Source organism: Phyllostomus discolor, chromosome 2 (assembly GCF_004126475.2).
Source record: "Phyllostomus discolor isolate MPI-MPIP mPhyDis1 chromosome 2, mPhyDis1.pri.v3, whole genome shotgun sequence".
In the NCBI taxonomy this organism is placed as follows: domain Eukaryota; kingdom Metazoa; phylum Chordata; class Mammalia; order Chiroptera; family Phyllostomidae; genus Phyllostomus; species Phyllostomus discolor.
This window is the reverse complement of record NC_040904.2, coordinates 141,264,929-141,285,608: the sequence shown is the minus strand read 5'-3', so window position 1 is coordinate 141,285,608 and position 20,680 is coordinate 141,264,929. Positions and strand designations below refer to the sequence as shown.

Here is a 20,680-nt window from a genome sequence, read left to right as displayed (position 1 = left end):
TGTAATCTTGGGCATGGTCTTAGCTCTCACATTAACTATATCAGAGTGGAAAAGTCACTTAATATCTCTGGGCCTCAGTTTCCTTCTGTAAACTGAGTATATCACAAAAGATAATAGGTAAGTTCCTTTCTACATCTATGATTCCGTACCGTTGACAGGAGCACACAAATTCATAGACTCTTAAAAAAATTTAATTAACGAGTGCCTTCTATATACCAGAATTAAAACTAAGTGAATGTACTCAACATAGTTATATTGGGCTTGTACATATGCACAAGAAGCCTTTTTCACCAAGAGACTCTTAAAAGGAAATTCTCAAAAATAACGAAAACAGCTTAATTATCCATCAGATTTAATGATGAAGAGAAACAATGGGAAGAATGAAAAAAACCTGTTTTTGTCATGTTGCATCTAGTTTTCTATGAGTGTGATCACATGTGTTTAGATCTTCATAATAAAAATATTTTGAATTAAACCAACCATTAAAAAAAGATGGCCAAATAAGAAGACAACGGTCTGGCTTACTGCCTTTAAACAAAAACAATACTGTTCGAGATGGGCTATCAAGTCTGAATGCTAACAATGGCTAATTATATCAATTTACATTTTATTTATTAACCTACTGGAAAGATGGTCACCAACTTCACAAGATTGAAAAAAACGAAACAAAACAAAACAAAACAAACAACTTTCATCACTGGGCAAGATACAGCAGCAGTCCTAATAGGACCTTTACACACCTGCGTCTCTCCCTGACCTCTGATGTGGAGGAGACAGTGCCAGCAGTAGTTGTAGTCAGGGTTGTGGTAGAGGCTGCAGCATTTACAACAGTTGGAGCCACAGGAACTGTCACTGCCGTAGGAACACTGTCCTTTTCTTTTTCAGTACTATCCTCAGCCCACAAACGATTTGAGGTACTATAGCATCACAAGAAGCAACACAAAAAGAGAAAAGGAAAACAGCTAAACAATGAAAGCACTTTCTAGCAGCTGAAAACGTGTGATTACAGGGATGGATTTTTTAAAAACACAAGGCAAGACATGTTTTATCTATGAACAAAAAGGTTAAACAGATCTGTCAAAGAGAGAAATTTATATTTTCAGCAGCCTAATTTCAAGGGAAGTTTGTAATTCAGGAATCTAATTTTTCCCCCAGACATGCGTAACAGTCTCTTTTTGGAACCAATTTTTGTTTGTAAATAATTTTAATAAGGTAAATGAAAAAAATCCAGAGCCCCACAATCTTCTAAACAAAAATGCATGCACATACATAAGCACACAGTAGGCCTGAACACAAAATGTATCTGTGACTCACCTGCTTTGTGTGCCTGCTGAGGAAGAACCCGTTGTAATCTTTGTAGTAGTGCTTGTGCTGGAAAGCAGGCTTTTCTGAAGCCCAGCTGCAGAGGTAACTGTTGGTGTTGATGTGGTGCTTGGAACACTAGAACTAATCAAATCATCTTGTCTTCTACCAAAGGAGCAACTAAAGGAAAGAGTCATATCTATATAGGACGTGTTTGTATGTGTATTCTATAGTTAATGTCTATATATTACACAGATTCACAAGGCTAGGGAAAATCTAAAAAACTGTGTTCCTAAATACACCACCAGCTCCAGCACCAAGAGTTGCACCTACAACTTGCTAGAGTCTAGATGATTTCACTAATTTGGTAGTGTATGATTTTACTGCCTCCCACCTTCCTCGACAAGACTCAAAGATGGTCTGATTGGATATTTTACGTTTCTGGGAACTGTTCCAGATCATCTGGTCATGCCAGGCTGGGTCTGGAAAAAACACTTTTGGTTTGGATTTATTTGGGGAAGTTAAGACTAAAATTTTTGAAGAAAATTGGTTCAGCAATGGGCCACATCCTCAGGAGTGATCCATGCCTACCTATATTACACAGGCTTCTTTTTTATTCTTCTTTTTGGTTGCTTTTAGCTATGAAATAATTTATAGACCTCACTCCCCAACCCCCTCCATGATACTGCCAACATTCTAATTCAAGGCATTTCCATAGTTTGAGTTCTAAGACAAGTGAAAACTTTCTGGGTCACCAAATGATGGCCAGATCTATTAAGACACTGATCTATTTCAACTGGTCCAGTGAATTAGACAAGGACTTCCTTTTCAATATGCTACAGTTTAAAAGATACTTCATAATATATCCAATTAAATTAAAATATATACAGTAGGTCCTCGAATAACGTTGTTTCATTCAACATCATTTCACTAAAAGATTGGTGAGATTCCACAGGAACTTAACTCTTGTTTATATCAATTAGCCTAAGGTAGAATTGGTTTTGTCATATACCATTTCACTTTAAGTAGGAGAACCTACTGACGACGTTATAGGAGGACTCACTGGAATATAATAGAAAGGCATTAATAGCAAAGTTTCACTCATCTTTAAATATATATTCTGTCTTCAAATAAAGTTTCATTTAAACAACATACAATATATTTAAGACAAGCACATATTTTCTTATATGATGTTAAATTGAGGGGTCCAAACTAATTACCTCATATTTTTATAAAATACAAAACAAGTTAGTTAAGGATTATATTACTACCTTTTATGATAAGTTGATACTTCATTAATTGGGCTATTCCTTTTGAGATCATCTTCCCATTTTCTTCTTGTATAGGAACTACTTGTTCGCAAACTTGAAGAGTCTCTGTGAAAAAAATATCCTTCAGATTCTGGTAGATAATTTATAAACAGGGCTAACAAAACTGTACATTAATAAGCATTAGAAGGAGAAGTAGAAACTAGAAAAATCCCTTGGGAAAACATTTGGAGTATTTATTAAGTGGAAGTAATTCCACTTCTAAAGATTCTATCCCTAAGGTATAATCCTATTTATAGGGGAAAAATTAAGAGGCTTACAGAAGTTTAATTTATGATTACATTAGACAATTTAAATGTCCACAGTGTGAGGAAGGGAAGTCCTTACTTTAACCTCAAAAGATCTACTCTATAGAACATTATGTACTGATGAGAAACAATGCTTAAATGAAAATATATATTAGCATACATATTTAGCATATGAGATGCTAAATAAGTGCAGATACAAAATTAGATATTATAACAGGATTATAACTATATTAAGTTCTCATACTCTATGTGCTGAAAAATAAGAAGAAACTAAATTAAGTAAGGGCATTTTCCTACCCCTCTTCTTTCTCCTTTTCAGTATGTTCCACATATTTAGAGAGCATGTACTACTTTGTGACCTCATCTGCCATCACTGTCCCCTTACTCTGTTCCAAACACAATGCTTTTTTGTTTTTTTTGTTTGTTTTTTGCTATTTCATGAACACTACAAGCCAGAATTTCCTCAGGAGTCCATTGTGTTCTCTTAGGAATGCCCTCCATCTCTTCCCACAATCTATACCCAACATAATTCCAATAATGCTCATGCTTTAACTCTCATGCTAGATAATAAAGATTTTATAGTAAAAACATAAAGCAAATCATAGTTAATCCACCTGTTTTCTTTCTCTTCAATGTCAGATGTACTGGCTAGTCGTCTTGGAATGGTAGGTGCAACATATGCAAGCCTAGTTCCTTTACTATCTTTCTCCTACACAACAGGAAAAAAACATGAGTGAAAATAAATCTATGTGATAATTGTAGGCTCTGCCAAGAGTGCTTATTAAAGAAAGAGTATTCAACAATATATAATTACACAGCCATTACAGTTTACTTTACAGTATTTCCATAGTTCTTTGCCAAACTCTAAAATTGATGTCTATCAATAATCAAGTACTACTATACGCACTAAAGGACAGCCTGTTTAAACTAATTTTATTTTCTTTCTCCTTTTATCTACAATTAGATAATATTTTAAGATAAGAAAAGAAAAATTCCTCCACATTTTAATAACTTTTTTTAAAACTTCTGTAACAGATTACTTAAAGTAATGTGGTATCAGAATGTAAAATATGCTTTTCTTCCAGGAAAATATGGTTTACCCTTAAGTCCCAATCACTTATAATACTTATGTTATAAAAGGCATTTACTATCTTGCTAGTCTACTGTTTAAAATATAACATTACAATATTTAAAACAAAATTACTCAAATCATGTATATCCATATCTGATTGAGAGTGCTTCAACAACGGCATCTGAGACACCAGCATCTGTATGTTGGGAAAACTGGGCAATACACTTATACAAAATAAAAACATTAAAATTACTTGATGAGAAATTCCATTTCTGAATTTCTGATACAAGGAAACACTCCTAAATACAGGGGAAAAATATGAAAGAAAAGTCCAAGCACTAAAAATGCCATGGGAAATAAATAATCTAATGATATGAAGTAACACTGAGTGAACTGTGGTACATTCTGTGTGATGCAATTTAATACTGCTTTTCAAAATAAGTTATTAAAACTACTCATTAAGACAAAGTTGCTTGTGATAAAAAAGCAAGTAAAAAATTGCGGATCCTAGATAAGTGTAACTTAGGAGTACAATCATATTCTAGAATAAATGTGTTCCTAAACTTAGGAAAATTTTCCTAATAAAATAAACTTCCTCCTTGATACATTTTTTGTTGTGAATTCTCAAGTAAAATGAAGGGTTCCTTTAATTGAGTACAGTCTAATAATATCTAATGATCCATAAGGACATTGGTTTAAGGTAGGTACATTTGTATTAAAATGTAATTCATTAAGACAGGTGAATTAAAATGATACATAGATCTAAAGATACATAGTAAAAAATCCAAGAGATCTGATGTTCCTGGAAAACAAATCATTAGTTTTTGTAGAAACCAGATCATGAAATAGATTACCTTTTCTTTATTATCCAAAGATGAGGAAAGTCTGGGACTTGAAGCTGAACGCATAACACCTGCAGTGTCTTTTTCTTTCTGAGCTTCTTTAGATGCTGTGATTTCTGCAAGTGCACCATAACTGCCAGTCTTTCTAAGTCCTAACCTCCAAGATGCAGGAGACTCATCTTTTCTCTCTTCTTCTTTGGAAGAAATTTTTGTAGCTGAAGTTGGAAACTGTTTTTATTTTAATTTTAAAGAAAAGAAAAAAAGAATTGTCAAGACATCAGTCCATAAGCTGGAAATGATAAGTTTACAGAAAAAAAATTGTATAAAATTACAGTTAATAGTTTCAGGAGCAACACTTTTACTAAGTAGGTTAATGTCTTAGTCAAAAGTGTCAAAGATCTAAAACTGAAAAAGGAATGAACTGCCTTTTCAGAAGTTAGATATAAGAAAACACACTCCACACTTTACATCACGCAGAAAAATTATGATGCAAATACAGAGAACAGGAATGAGCACATTGTAAGGACTTAAAACCATGCATCTTTGGAACCAATATTCATATTAAACTTGTTATATTGTAACCTAATATAAATCCTTGCACATAGAAATGCCTCACCATAGATTTTTCACCCTTACTGGGCACAAGAACAATGCCAGTTTTGCGCAAGCCCTGCCTCCATGATGCAGGATCTACTGATTCCACCACAGGCATGATAGGAGCAATGAAATCATACTAAAGCCAATTAAAATAAGACAGGTAAAGAGATAAAGATTGAAAGTATGAAAACAGAAAAGGAAGTTATGAACAAAACATACTTTTTTCTTCTATAAAAGAACTGTATGATAAATTAAAACCCAACAACTGCATAATAATCCAATCTTTAAAAATCACTGAAAACAAGTTCCATTTTCAGCATGAGAAAATCTGAAAGAATCTAATAGAGAATCTTCTAAAGCAGTTAAAGCATACACAGCATATAATACAGAATGTTGAGTGAACAAACTATTGCACTTAAATTCTGTTCTTATTCATTTATATATTTAGGTTAAAAATTTAAATCCAACATAATCGACAACAAAAGTTAGTGACACATTTTCTAGTTATATTTTTTCAGTGATATTTTTAATACCATAACCTTACATATACTGTTTGATTTTTACACTAAGTATTGTATTAAATATTTCAACTAAAAACTTTTTTGTACAAATATTTATTTCATTTTCAAGGCTATCTTTCCAACAGCCCTAAAAATGAAATATCTGTCATTTTTAACTAGCTCGTGTCAAGTTCACTTACAGAATTTAAATATTCAATCAGTTAAATATAGATGGGTGAATATAGCAACTAACTAGCTGCTACAAACATCAGATAGATACTTTTTGAAAACACTTTCTTTCATGTTTATTGCCGAAGTATGCTATAATTAGCAGTTTAACAGTTTGTTAAAGCACCCATGATGTCAGAGAGCTACTTCATAGACAAAACTGTTGTAAGACCTCTGGTACCTCCAGTAGTTAATAGGGTTGAAAATAGACACATGCAGCATTCCTGTTCCCAAAGTGTGTACTGAGGCATTCTAGGGCACCAGAACAAAATCACAGGGGCTCTACGGGATATTTTAAAGTTCTGAAAGAAGCACACTGACATCTGTTGGATACTACAAACTCTTTCATTATTAACTTATTTGCATTTAATAAATACAACAAACATGTTTCTTTTGGCCAAGTGGCCCTTTGGGAAAAAAATTAGTAAAACACTAAGGGCTCCATTGACTGAAAAAGTTCAGGAAACTGACATATTTCATTCCATATGATTGGCATTTAGGTGATTGGTTACTGATTTCTGAAATTACAGTCACAGTACTCTAGAAGAGGGGTTGGCAAACTCTTCCTATAAAGGGCCAAATTGTACATTGTAGGCTTTGAGACCACAGAATCTCTGTTGTAGCTACTCATCTAAGCTACTGTAGCACAAAGCAGACATAAGGTAATACAGAAGTGAAAAGGTGGCTGTGTTCCAATAAAACTTTAATGTAAAAACATTGGGATTAGAATTTACATCATAAAATATTCTTTTGATTCCCTTGCCCGCAGCCATTAAAAACATTTAAAGCCATTCTAACTTGTAGGCCTACATAAAAGCAGGCAGTGTGGGCTGCCTGTGGCCCACAGACCATGGTTACCAACCCCTGTCCTAGAACCTTCCCCCAAACTGGAAGCAAATGTTATTTCTTCATAATAAAATAGTCATTCAGCAGATAACATTTACTCAATGTTGTAACAGAAACTGTAACAAATGTTTATTGGTGTCAGGCCCTAAGCTAAGTGCTTCACATGGGTTATCTCATTATATCTTATAATGACCCAATGAAATACTATTACTACATTTTAGAGTTGAGAAAAATGAGGCAGTAATACCAGTTCTGAAGCAAACATTTGCAACACGATGGTAATTAATATACTTCCACTCTAACATAAATTTGCACTTAAGTCCTGGTGTATGTATTAAAAAGCACCTATCAATTTTATTTGGGGTATAAATGAACCTCTCTGAAATATTCAACTATATCCACTCCCTGAAAATCTTATTTTGGCTTTCATAATAGGACACTGTATTGACTTTCCTACTCTTCTAATATACCCCTCCTTTTTAGTCTTTTTGTTGTTCTTTTTAGCAACTTTCCTTGTCATAGCCCTGCAACATAAATACTCCAAGAGTCTGTTCTCAGATCTCTCATGTGCTCTTTCCAGTCTCTTCTCCTGGGTTTTGGGAGTAGGCTAAATATTAATCGAATTCAGCTTATTTTCCAATTTGTTACTCTTCAGCTCAGCCTGACTCCTCAAATCACATTCCTGACCATTCCTAAATTTCTATTTACCTTTAGAATGGGCCCTCAAGAACAATAATGGGAACCTGACACTGAACATGCCTAAAATCAAACACCTTTATTTCTAAACCAACTCTTAGTTCCGTGTTTCTGTTAATGGCGTCAATACTCTCTTCAACTGAAACTTCTTAGTCATGTTAGACTTTTTTTGGTCATGTTCCTCCACTTACAAATTAGATGTCAAGTCTCTAAATAGCCTTCTCTTCTTTTTAAGACTATGTCACTTCTCTAATTTATATTCTTATCCTGGGCAACTTCAGTGACTTTCTAATAACCTTCTCTAAACCAGCCTCTCATCTTCAGATGTACCTGTGCATTGCTATCAAAATATATTCCATAAAGAGTAATTCTCTCATGGCCTTTTTCAAACATTTATAATTGTTATCAAATTATAAAAAGAAAAACAGCTACCATAGACATGGGGACATTTCACAATTTAGCTCTACTTTTCCTGTTTTATTTTATATTGGTACCCTATAAATCTACCAACCTAGGTAAGGTAACTCATTTTCTACATAAAATACTCCACATTAGCCCTACTTGGCACACATTGTTTCTTTTCTCCCTTTCAACAAACTGTACAAACCTTCCTTCTATTTAGTTGAAATATTATACTCATTCTTCAAGATCTATCTCAATGTCCTAATTTCATTACATCAAATCAAATATGCTTTCTTCTATTTTTAAACTATAATTTTACATATGCACACTTTTATTGGCATACTTCATAAACCTACAGCACACAGTGGTCTTCTATTAAGTTATTATTATGCTTACTGATTAGATTCAATAAACTAAAACATTTAATTCCCTCAAAATTCTAATTTTTACCACCTAGTAAAGAAAAAAAGTTTATTGAAATCTAAGTACATACAGCAGAGTAAGTAATCTTTTTCAGAGATCCCAACAATAATTATTTTGACTGGAGAGCTATATATAGTTATTGTTAGTTAAAACTTTAAATCATAAAATTAAAGTGATGGTTTTATAGCTAACATTTCCACAAATCACAGGCATGATCTCACTGCTACAGCAATTATTTTTTATTTTTGGGTGAAGAAGTTGAGAGCTTAAGGGAAGACCACTTAAATACAACTAGATTTCTCTGTAGCTACCAAAAGTTATTATAAAATATAAATGATACTGACTTCTGGCCAAGATAGAGGCATAGGTAGATACACTTTGTTTCCTTGCACAACCAAAAGAAGGACAACAACAAATTTGAAAACAAAAAATAACCAGAACTACCAGAAAATTGTGTGAAAAGTCTAACAATTAAGTAGTTAAAGAAGAAACATTCATCTATACTGGTAGGAGGGGTAGAGAGGACAAATGGCAAAGTGGCGGATGGAGGATCAGATGGATCCACATTTGTATGTGTATAAACCAGGAGGAACAACTTGGAAGCAAGACAGACCATGCAACCCAGGGTTCCAGCCCAGGGAAATAAGGCCTCAAAATCTCTGAATAAAAAAACCTGTGGGGGTTGAGGCAGTGGGGGAAACTCCCAGACTCACAGGAGAGTCTGTTGGAGAGACCCACAGGGTCCTAGAATGCACACAAGCCTACCCTCCCGGGAATCAGCACCAGAAGGGCCCAATTTGCTTGTGGGTAGTGGGGGAAGTGACTGAAAGCTAGCTGAGAGCCAAGCAGGTAGCATTGTTCCCTATCGTACCGCGCCCCCCCTGCCCCCACATACTGCACCACAATGCAGTGAGGTGGATTGCCCTGCCCTGCCCTGGCAAGTACCTAAGGCTCCACCCCTTACTATGTAACAGGCACATTGAGACAAAAAAAAAAAATAGGCCCAAATGGAAGAACAGATCAAAGCTCAAAAAACAGAGAACTAAGTGATGAAGAGATAGCCAACCTGTCACATGCAGAGTTCAAAACACTGGTAATCAGGATGCTCACAGAAAAAATGTTTATGAGTATGGTCACAAAATAGAGGAAAAAGTGAAGGATATGAAAAGTGAAATAATAAAAATATACAGGGAACCAACAGTGAAGAGAAGGAAACCGGGGCTCAAATCAATGATTTGGAACAAAAGGAAGAAATAAGCATTCAACCAGAACAGAATGAAGAAACAAGAATTCAAAAAAATGAGGAGAGGCTTAGGAACCTCCAGGACAACTTTAAACGTTCCAATATCCTAATCATAGGTGACAGAAGGAGAAGAGGAAGAACAAGAAATTGAAAACTTATTTGAAAACATACTGAAGGAGAACTTCCCCAATCAGGCAAAGGAAATAGACTTCCAGGGAGTCCAGGAAGCTCAGAGAGTCCTAAACACATTGGATACAAGGAAGCACACACCAAAGCACACAATTACATTAACCAAGGTTAAAGATAAGGAGAGAATCTTAAAAGCAGCAAGAGAAAAGGAGAGTTACCTAACAAAAGAGTACCCATAAAGCCATCAGCTGAGTTCTCAAAAGAAACCTTGCAGGCAAGAAGGGGCTGGAAAGAAGTATTCAAAGTCATGAAAGGCAAGGACCTACATCCAAGATGACTCAATAAAGCAAAGCTGTCATTTAGAATGGAAGAGCAGATAAAGTGCTTCCTAGATAAGGTAAAGTTAAAGGAGTTCATCATCACCAGGCCCTTATTGTATGGAATGCTAAAGGGACTTATCTAAGAAAAAGAAGAAGATAAAAAATATGAACAGTAAAATGACAACAAACAATTATCAACAACTGGACCTAAAAAAAACAAAAAACAAAAACAGAGCAAACAGCTAGAACAGAACAGAATAACAGAAATGGAGATCACACGGAGGGTTATCAGTGGGGAAAGGGAGGAGGGAATATGGGGGAAAAGCTACAGTGAATAGGAAGCATAAATGGTAGGTACAAAATACACAGGGGGTGGTTAAGAACAGTATAGGAGATGGAGAAGTCAAATAACTTACATGTACAACCCATGGACTATGGACATGAACTAAGGGGTGGGGAGGGAAATGCTGGTTGGAGGTGGGGTGCAAGGGGAGGGAGAGAAAGGGGAGAAAAAAAATGGGACCACTGTAATAGCATAACCAATAAAATATATTTAAAAAATGAAAAAATATAAGTGATATTTAATACTGTTTTAGAGCTTCCTGTTTGTGAGCCATTCCTTGCTTATGCATATGTGGAGGGCTCCCATGAAGTTTATGGACTGGTGGTGGAAACCAGAGAACTTAAGATAACTATGTCTAAGTGTTAGAAGCGTAGTAGTGAGTGGGAATCTAAAAATAGAACTATTTTTTTTAAAGATTCTATTTATTTATTTTTAGTGAGGGAAGGGAGGGAGATAGAGAGAGAGAGAGAAACATCAATGTGTGGTTGCTGGGGGTTATGGCCTGCAACCTAGGCATGTACCCTGGCTGGGAATCGAACCTGCGACTTTGGTTCGCAGCCTGTGCTCAATCCACTGAGCTACGCCAGCCAGGGCTTAAAAATAGAACTCTTAATTGCAAAATCTTTAAAGATGCATTTACAAATTAACAATATAATCTTCAAATTAGGTTATGATCCTTAAAATTGAGAATTGGAATTTCTAAATATGTAAATTATGGAAGCAAACAGTGTCAGATCAATTTAATCACACAGAAGTAATTCAGAATCAGAATTTCATAGGCAAGCAGGTTATTAGCTCACTAATCTAAAAAAGTTATTAAGTATCTACTTTCAATTAAGGTAGGTGGCACAAATCGAGAAGTAAACTGCCAGAAATCTGGGGCTGTGCTTGAGAAAAATATAATTGATCACGAGAAGTCTACTGTAACTGACTGTGGTAAGTAAGACATGGCTTAGCTAAATACTCAAAAGAATGACCAAAGAATAGTTTAATGACCAACTATTCCAAGGGGACGGAGCTTTTGGGATTATTTTTAAATGTAAGTATTAACAGACAATAAATAAAAAAGCTAAAGTTTAGTATTCATTGAAGAAGTATATATGGGTTCTAAGAGTATATAAAACTTTAGTTAAAGCAACTCATGGTGACACCAGTTATATATGGCATGATAACCATCTTAAAACTTCTGCAGACATACAGGCTGCTTCTGGAGAATTCCATTTTAAAGCATAATGATCATATGAACATGGGATCTAGTTGAATCCAGAAGCCCTCAGTTCTAGACTACAGAAGGTAAAAAGAACTAGTCATTCATATTGTTTCCTGATATTCAAACTGAACAGTGAATCCGCACATTTCTAACACCTAGAATTCACAATTGTTTCCCTTAAGAAAAGTTTTAGAAGAAGATTATTACTAATAGTATAATTTTTAAGAATATTCTCTACTTTACACTTTTAAAAGTTTCACATTTGGACCACTTGGAGCCAGGTCCAAAGATTGGCAAGATTGACACTGAGATAGAAACACTATAGGGATTTTAAAATCAGTCCTCAAACTCATGCAAACCAAATAATGTCAGACAAGGAACAAAATAAGGAATTCAAAGGCAGAGACATGATAACTACAGAAAGTGTACAATCCCTGAGTGCACCCTTGATTTGAAAAAAAAAAGAAAAAAACACAGACATAATTATAACTAGGGGGGAAACTGGGAAAATCTTGAGTGTGATCTGTACATTTGTGAACATAGATAATAGTATTATATCAATGTTAAATTCCCTATATATGATCATTTTAGTGTGAGAGTGAAAGAGATATCCAGGAGATACATACTCGAGTATTTAGAGGTCAAGTGTTATACTGATTGCAACCAATTCTTAAATGGTTTTGCAAAAACTTCTTTAAAAAAAAGTATGTGTGCAAGCGTGTACAGATGAGTGTGTGTGTGTGTGTGTATACACAGAGAGGGGCATGAGCATGCTTGAAACAGGTAAGTAAGAGATGGTGGAAAGAAGCCTTTAAAAAGACATAAGTAGGTAAAAAAAAACCCCCAGAACTTTTAATCTTTAATTTGGGTTTAAAGAAGTAAAGGTTCTGGAGTAGCAGAAAAAAAGAAAGTCTTTAAAAAGATTAACACACTGGTGAAAAAGCACTGTTTGGTGCAGAAAAGGAAGCAAAAAAGGACAGAGAACAAATGGAGAACAGAATAAGGGAGAAGAGGGAGATATGAAATTAAATTTTGGGGAGCTTCAGCCACTATCCAGGCTCTCTCAACCAGAGCTTAGCAATGTTGACTGACTTTCTTTGTTTATTATTTTCATCTTTTTTCCTGTTTGTTAGATAAGGAAGATGACAACTCACTCAAGGAATAAACTTACAACAGGTGGCGTCAGGAGCTAATCTCTGGTTTGTCATCAAAGATCATGCCCTTCTTACTGGTATGCCATACTTGCATGCTTGGTACTTTGTATTGAGTTAAAAAACCTAGATTCTAGTTTTCTCTTTGACTTGTGGTAGTACTTTTTGTGCTTAACTTAATACTCATGTAAAATTATCAAAATGCACTTTTACTTTACAGAGATAAAAGATTGAAAAACAAGACCTGTGTTTCTCAAAAGGTCCAACTGAAATAAAAACCACTGATTATTCATTTTCATACGAAAATGTTAATCTTTCTGCCATTTATTTCTGATAACTATCAACTACAATATAATCAATTGCAAAAGCATTAAAAAAGAGTATAATATGGTTCAGAGGAATGCTTAGTCAAATTTTAGAATAGCCTTATTCTAAAACCTTAAATATTTTTAGAATAAAAAACTATAAAATTTAGAATCGTCTTAAGGCTTTTGCCCAAATGATACTTAAATAGAATATATGTATTTTTAGCAAACACAATTTTGGCTTACCTTTTTTATGGGTGATGTGGGTGTTGCCTGACCAGATGACACAGGAGGTGTAGTAACAGCCACAGGAGCTGCTGGTGTACTAGAAGTATTGGCATTAGTTACAGAAGCCATGGGTTTTGTCTTATCTATTTTAATAAAAAAAGAAGAACATTAAGAGTCAAGATTCTATATGAATTTGGTTTCAATGACTGGAAAAATACCATTTTATATTCTATTTTTGTTTAAGGTTCTATTAATTCAAAGGCTTCTCTCACTATTATTATCCCTTTTAACAAGTGAATTTTTAAAAGAGTTTCTAGAAATGTCTCAGTAAGTTTGCTAAAGTAGGTAAGAAAATATGAAGAAACATGACAAGCTGCAAACTATAAAAAGCACAAATGGAATCTGACTATTGTACTTTTAACACTACAGAAATGTAAAAAGTTTTTTAAATTTATATTTAAAACTTGAATGCATAAAGAAAAGGTACTAAAAACATTATGAAAACTGTGCAATTTTCTAGTGGATCAACATATATCTAAAACTGATGGCTGCTCTTTATTCCAGGAAATCTAAAAGTGCTTTTTGTCAATAATCAGCTTACTGACAAAAAGTATGCTTCAATATCCCAATGAGCATGCCTTTTCACCCCTATAAAGTCTATAGTTAAATGGGCATAATACCAGGTTGAATATCTTTTCACAATGTATCAAGACAATTTCCAACTGATAATCACTGAGTAAAAGATTTCTGTCAATATTAGAAATATTAACCTGATGTATGAAAAAAATTCAAAGACTACGTCTCAACATATTAGTCAGACTGGCTTTTACCAAATGGTCACATACAATTTAAATCTTTAACTATAATTTATAAAGGAACTAGAAAAGCTTATTTTCCAAATGGTCAAAGGCCATTTTATCTAGTTTTAAACATGCCTTTGGTTTCAAAATGGGGCAGGATTGGTATCTTTCTATACTTTGGGGAGTAAGTATATAATGCATTAAAGCCATATGAGATACTTTCATTATACTACTTCTCTCCCTTTAGACCATCAGTTTTCCATAGAAATCTTCCACCTTAAGTTATTCATCACTGTATGGTGTTATATTTTATAAGAAGACAATATTTAAAAAGCCTTATCTTTTGGGCAAGTATAAACATCCCACCAACAATCTGAATTTGCAATGATTCAGTTCTATTTGTGACTACAAAAACATCTGTAAATGTTAATAAGGTGAAAAGCACATCTCAAACGATAACAAAAGACAACACCAAACTATCACATTTAAAAACCACTATAACCTTAGGTTTCCAAATAAACTGAATCAGCTATACTCAGCCTAGTAAACTTTGTCACTGTTAAATAATACCTTTTTTCCTTCAATGGAAGCTAAGCCTATTAGCACAGTTAAATACAAATCATGTATAACCTAATCAGACCATTTTCCTGAAAAAAGAATCCACTTAAATAGAGGGAGTAATTCATCAAATATTTATTGTCTCCATATTTCAAGTACTGTCCTAGGTACTAGGAACATATCAGTCAATGAAAAGACATGATATCTTAACTTCTCAGCACTTGCAGTGTAGAAGAAATAAACAATAAAAATAAAATTCAACAGATTTTCTCTCATTTTATTATTTTTTTCTTTTTTCCCTATTTTCTTTAGGTTTAAAAATTTGTTTTAGACCTTGCTGGTGTGGCTCAGTGGATTGAGTGCGGGTCTAAGAATGAAAGAGTCGCTGGTTCGCTTCCCCATCTAGGGCACATGCCTAGGTGTGGGCCAGGACCTCAGTAGGGGGTGGCGTGCAAGAGGGAACCACACACTGATGTCTCTCTCCCTTTCTTCCTCTCTTCCCCTCTCCAAATAAATAAAATATTTAAAAAATTGTTTTATATCAATGAAATCTACACACCAAAAATGTATATGTATGTATGTAAACATTTACGCTTGGTTTAAGAATAATAATGAAACAAACACCAGGTGTCCACTCTCCAACTTAAGTAAACATTATCAATATTGCCGAAGCCCTTCTACCCACTTGATTTTAATGAAGAATGAAAAATTTCCAAGTTCTAGAGCAAAAAAACCTAAAAGCAAAAACATGCCTCATGTTCTCATTCCCTCAACTAACCTCTCAAATTTAAAATTTTTCTGAAAGTAAATTATACTTTTGGTTAAGTTCCTATTTCATCTGATTTATGAAAAGAACACTGCTTAAAAACAGGTTTGATAAAACAAAAACTAGTCTAGTAAAAATAATTTATAAAAGAAAGTTCAGTAAAATAGTTATTTTATGTCAAAGCGTTTCCCAAGGAAATAGCTACACAAAAATAGAAAAAGAACAGTTTAGAAACCATCAAATCAAGCTGTAGCTCTACAGGGAAATGGCTACCTTCTTAAGCTTGCCAAATAAAGGATGATAAAGCCTTGTTGATATTAAAAGAGAGAGAGAGAAGAAACCCCACAGCATTTACATGGATTAATTCTTGAGATAGAGTCAAATTTTCCTGGCACAAATGACTATTAGCAACAGGAAGAACAAAATTATCATAGTACAATGCTTCAGAGGAACATTTGAAGTTAGCTCAGTGAGAAACTAAGCAGAAAGTGGTTAGTATGCCTAAGTCCCAGACAGGGAACTAATACAATACAATTTGATGGTATCTAGTTCTATTTATATTTATAGAATAAAAGAGTTTAGAGAACTATCCAGATCACCTAGTCCAATTCTTTTCATTTTACAAGGAAGGAAATTTCAACCAAAAGAAGTCAGAAAAATTGCTAGTCAGTGGCAAGACAGGCCTAAATCTGAAGTCTTTTGTTTTAAATAGCTCCCCAGTGCCTACCATTGAACAGTGAATTGTATAGAAAGGGCTAAAAAGAATTAGAAAACAGTATCTCAGAAATCTCTGTGAGATGCCTGGATTTCCAGTTCTTGAACTATAACACATAAGTAGTAAAAGACTTGACACATATGCATTAGGACATCTGCGTGCTAGTCTTGGCTTTCTTGTACACATGTGCATGTAGCTTAATTCATAATTATGTATTTTTACTACTGATTGGAGGCCAAGGCATGTCATACAAGATTAACTACAAAGACATAATTTTAAATACTTGCAAAAGTATCTGAGACAATTTAAATTTCATAATATCATTTCAACTCGAACATGGAAAACAGCACAAATTTAACTAAAGTGACATTAGGTAAGCATGTATATTGATCATATTTAAATCATTAATATAGAACTTTATACAATTATTATATGAAAGCCAACATATTATAAAGCAAACGATTGCTGTATAGTACCAATGTAGAGCAGGTATTATTGCCCTGATTTTACAGAGAAATCAGAAATTAAACAAATTACCTACATCTACAATTACATGCATGAATCAATCTGTGGCCCTTAAATATTGTATTCTCATATAATTTGCTTTTATAATTAAAAATATTTTACTTAGCACCTTATAGAAATAAATTATATACCCAGTGACTACCTGTTGCTTTAGTTTCCAATTTTACCCATATTACTGTCACCAAGGCAAAAGATATACTGAATCACCTGACCAGTAATGTGACACCAATAAATAAAAAAATTAAAGCCCCAAGTAACTAGAATTTAGGTATTTATATATATACACATATATATGCATGTATAAAAAACTGAGTATTACTGAAAAGTAATTTACTTATATGATTAGCAAGCTTCGAAAAAAATAAAGAAATTCCAAACACATCTCCTGGCAACAAAGCTAACCTGTATCTTAGCAACATCTTGCTTTTAATAGTTAACAAAAGTTATCAGTATGTTCCTCAATATTTATTTGGCAAACTTTAGCTTCTCAAATTTTCTGATATGAAATATTTTGCTGAGTAAAAATAAAATGATGCAAAATTGTTACTGTTGTTTCTAGAGGGCATAATCCATATTTTCAGAACATAAGACACACTTAGGTTTTAGAGGAGGAAAATAGGTGAAAAAATTTTGAAGCAAAAATGTGGTAAAATATTTAATAGCATAAATAACATAATATTTCACCAATGTAAATGTAAACAGAACTCAACAGCAGCATTAACAACCATTATTCCTCCCAAATTTGGGGGGAAATTTAGTGTGTCTTACAGTCTAAAGAATACAGTATTTGGGATGCTGCCAGGACTTAGTTCTAGACTTTGGGGCCTCAGAAAATAGTAGGAAAATTCTTGAAGAGCTGCAAAACCCATTTACATCCTATCTACACCATGCTATGGGAGACTTGAAAGTCTCTTCACCTTCAAACTTACTAAAGAGGTCAGCTAAAAAAAAGGAGAGAGAGAGGTGAACAAGAGCCTTTAATTAATTAGAGAACAATAAAATCACACCTACACTGCCTGAAAAGTTCAAAATTAAAGCCTGATCTCATCTAACTTTACACTGAACCAAAAATCACTGAAAATCCTTTTATCTTTCAAATTTTACCTGTTTCAGCTTCTGATTCTGAGTCATCTTCCTCATCTTCTTCACTAGAGCAGCTAGATTCATCTTTCTTTCCTTCTTCTTCTTCATCAACCTTTTCTTGTTCCAGAGATTCAATACGGGATGCATTTTTCTCTGGCTCAATAATTAATGTCTCTTTGCTGTGAAAGGAAAATAGTTTTCAAATGATTATAAACACAAAAGGTCAAAATACATGAATTTCTTCCAGATCTACAAAATGTAACAATTATGACTGTGGCCATCATGCCAACTCATTCACAGCAATAATAAAACCTACTTTAATATTTTACTTACTTTTTAAAGGTCTTCTGTGACTGATTATTGTCCATGTTGGCTGTTGATTCAATTAGTGGAGACTTCTTCTCCCGTTTTTCACTATGCAGCTTTATAAAAGTTATGGAAGGGAAAATAAGAATACTATTAAAATAATATTAATTAGCAAAATACAAAATTTGAAATAACAAACACTGAACAAAATAAAACAAAGAAAATATTTAAGTTGTACATGAAAAGAAAGGGGCTTGGATAAAAGATAAAAAAGTTAGGACAGTTAAAAAACTCCATGAAGGACTAAGTTGGATTCTTTTAGATCCCTCTCAACTTTTGTTCACTAAAAACTCAGGGTCAGCCCTGGCTGGTGTAGCTAAGTAGACTGAGTGCAGGCTGCAAACCAGGCATTGCAGGTTCGATTCATAACTGTTTTCCAAACTCGATACATGAATGTATGGCCCTTCTTTAAACATAGTTTTTCTCAGCCTTGGCTGAGCACCGCAGGCATCTGGAAGCTTTAAAAATGGCTGATGCCTGAGTCCCACCCCAGAGGGCTCCTGGAGAGGGTGGCGGCCTTGGCGTCGGAAGCTGTCGCAGCTTCCCAGGTGGGTCTGGTGCGCAGCAAGCCCGAGACCCACTGTTTCACAGGAAGAGTTTTGATTCCCAGTCAGGGCACATGCCTGGGTTGCAGGCCATGGCCCCCAGCAACTGCACACTGATGTGTCTCTCCCTCCCTCCCTCCTTCCCTCCCTCTCTCTTCCCTCTCTAAAAAGAAATAAATAAAATCTTAAAAAACAAACAAACAAACAACTCAGGGTCTAACCACAACTTAGAAGGTCTGATGACATTTTACTTCAAAATCTGTTTCCTAGCTACATCACCTCTTGCTTGTTCAGGGCCTGCTTTTTGAGGAATCTGAGATTTTATAGCCTTTACCTTCTAAGAAAACTTTCTTTTACTGATTCTGGAGAGTGGGGAAAGGAAGGGTGAAAGAGAGAGAGAGAGAAACATCAACAGGTTGTCTCTTGTACGTGGCCTGACTGGGGACCAAACCTGCAACCCACGCATCTGCCCTGACCGGGAACTGAAACTGCAACCTTTAGGTTTGTAGGATGACACCCAACTAACTGAGTCACACCCACCAGGGCTTAAGTAAACATTTTTATAAACTTAAAAGAACATGTTATTCATCAGGACATGTACTTTACAGAAGTATTCATTTTGTGAGGGAGGTTAAAAAAATGGGGATAAGCCCTGGCTGGTGTAGCTCAGGGGATTGAGTGCCAGCTTGTGAACCTAAGGGTCACTGGTTCGATTCCCAATCAGGGCATATGCCTGGGTTGTAGGCTAGGTCTCCAGTTGGGGGTGTGCAAGAGGCAACCACATATTGATGTTTTTCTCCCTCCCTTCCCCTCTTTCTAAAAATAAATAAATAAAATATTTTTTAAAATGGGGATAAGCAATATACAGGGGATAAACAATATACCGCCACTACTCCTTTATTCTCTTTCACTGTCACATTAGTTTTATGGTCAGAAAGTACAAAACATCTCAAGAATATTTTTTACCTGTCTGAAACTCAAAGCTACTAAGAGAATTCACTAATTTAAGATAATTTTTAGACAGTCATCAAACATACCAGATTTTGTTTCTTTTGCAACTCTTCTAAATATCCCAAAATGTCTTCATCTGCTACATCAAAGGCTGTCTGGCCCTAGGTAAGAAACAAGGGGGATGGTGATAGTAAAAACTCAATAAATTACAAAATGCCTTTGGTGATTCTGTATGATTAATTAGAAAAAAGTTAGATAACATTTTTATGTTAGAAAACACAGTACACAACTTGAATGATACGTATGAGAAATCAATGTGAGAGAGAAGCAGTTGATAGACCTTTCCTACTTTTTTGGTAAAAACTTTATCTAGATAAAATTCATACACCATACAAATCACCCATTTAAAGTACACAATTCAGTATTTTTAAAGTATATTCACAAAGTTTTAGAACTATCAACATAACTTTAGAATATTTTGATCTCTCTCTCTCTCTCTCACACACACACACACACACACACACACAACATATCTATTAGCATTCATCTCCCCACTTACCAATCCCCCCCCAGACCAAGGCAACCACAAATCTATTTTCTGTTACTATGGATTTGCCTATTCTGGGCATCTCATATATATAAATGGAATCATACAATACGTGATCCTTCGTGACTAGCTTTTCTCACTTTGCATAATACTTTCAAGGTTCATCTGTGTTGTACCATGTATCATTACTTCATTCCTTTTTATTGCCAAATCATATTCTATTGCATGACACCACATTTGCTAATCTATTTATGAGTTGATGAACATTTGTTTTTCCTTTCTGCTTTCTGGTATATATAATGAATAATACTGCCATGAACCTTTGTCTGTAAGTTTTTGTTTGGACATCCGTTTTCATCTTTTTGTGAGTATAGCTTGTAAGTGACATTATTGGGTTATGTGGTAACTTCA

The 20,680-nt window shown here is 34.5% G+C and overlaps 1 protein-coding gene across 6 annotated transcripts in view; it reads right to left on the bottom strand.

Moving 5' to 3' along the window:
• The window catches only part of PPP1R12A (protein phosphatase 1 regulatory subunit 12A), a 135,801-nt gene that overhangs the window by 34,969 nt on the left and 80,152 nt on the right, over positions 1–20,680 (bottom strand). For 2 of the 6 annotated variants that reach the window (XM_028532687.2, XM_036018640.1), the window contains exons 6-14: positions 19,809–19,883; positions 18,194–18,282; positions 17,882–18,039; positions 13,432–13,556; positions 4,805–5,020; positions 3,493–3,587; positions 2,574–2,678; positions 1,315–1,482; positions 741–917 (exon numbers count right to left, since the gene is read on the bottom strand). In XM_028532687.2, the coding sequence (XP_028388488.1) occupies positions 741–917; positions 1,315–1,482; positions 2,574–2,678; positions 3,493–3,587; positions 4,805–5,020; positions 13,432–13,556; positions 17,882–18,039; positions 18,194–18,282; positions 19,809–19,883 (1,208 nt within the window). The remainder of the gene's footprint in view (positions 1–740; positions 918–1,314; positions 1,483–2,573; positions 2,679–3,492; positions 3,588–4,804; positions 5,021–13,431; positions 13,557–17,881; positions 18,040–18,193; positions 18,283–19,808; positions 19,884–20,680) is intronic. The other 4 variants (XM_036018639.1, XM_036018641.1, XM_028532689.2 and 1 more) reach the window with 4 other exon arrangements.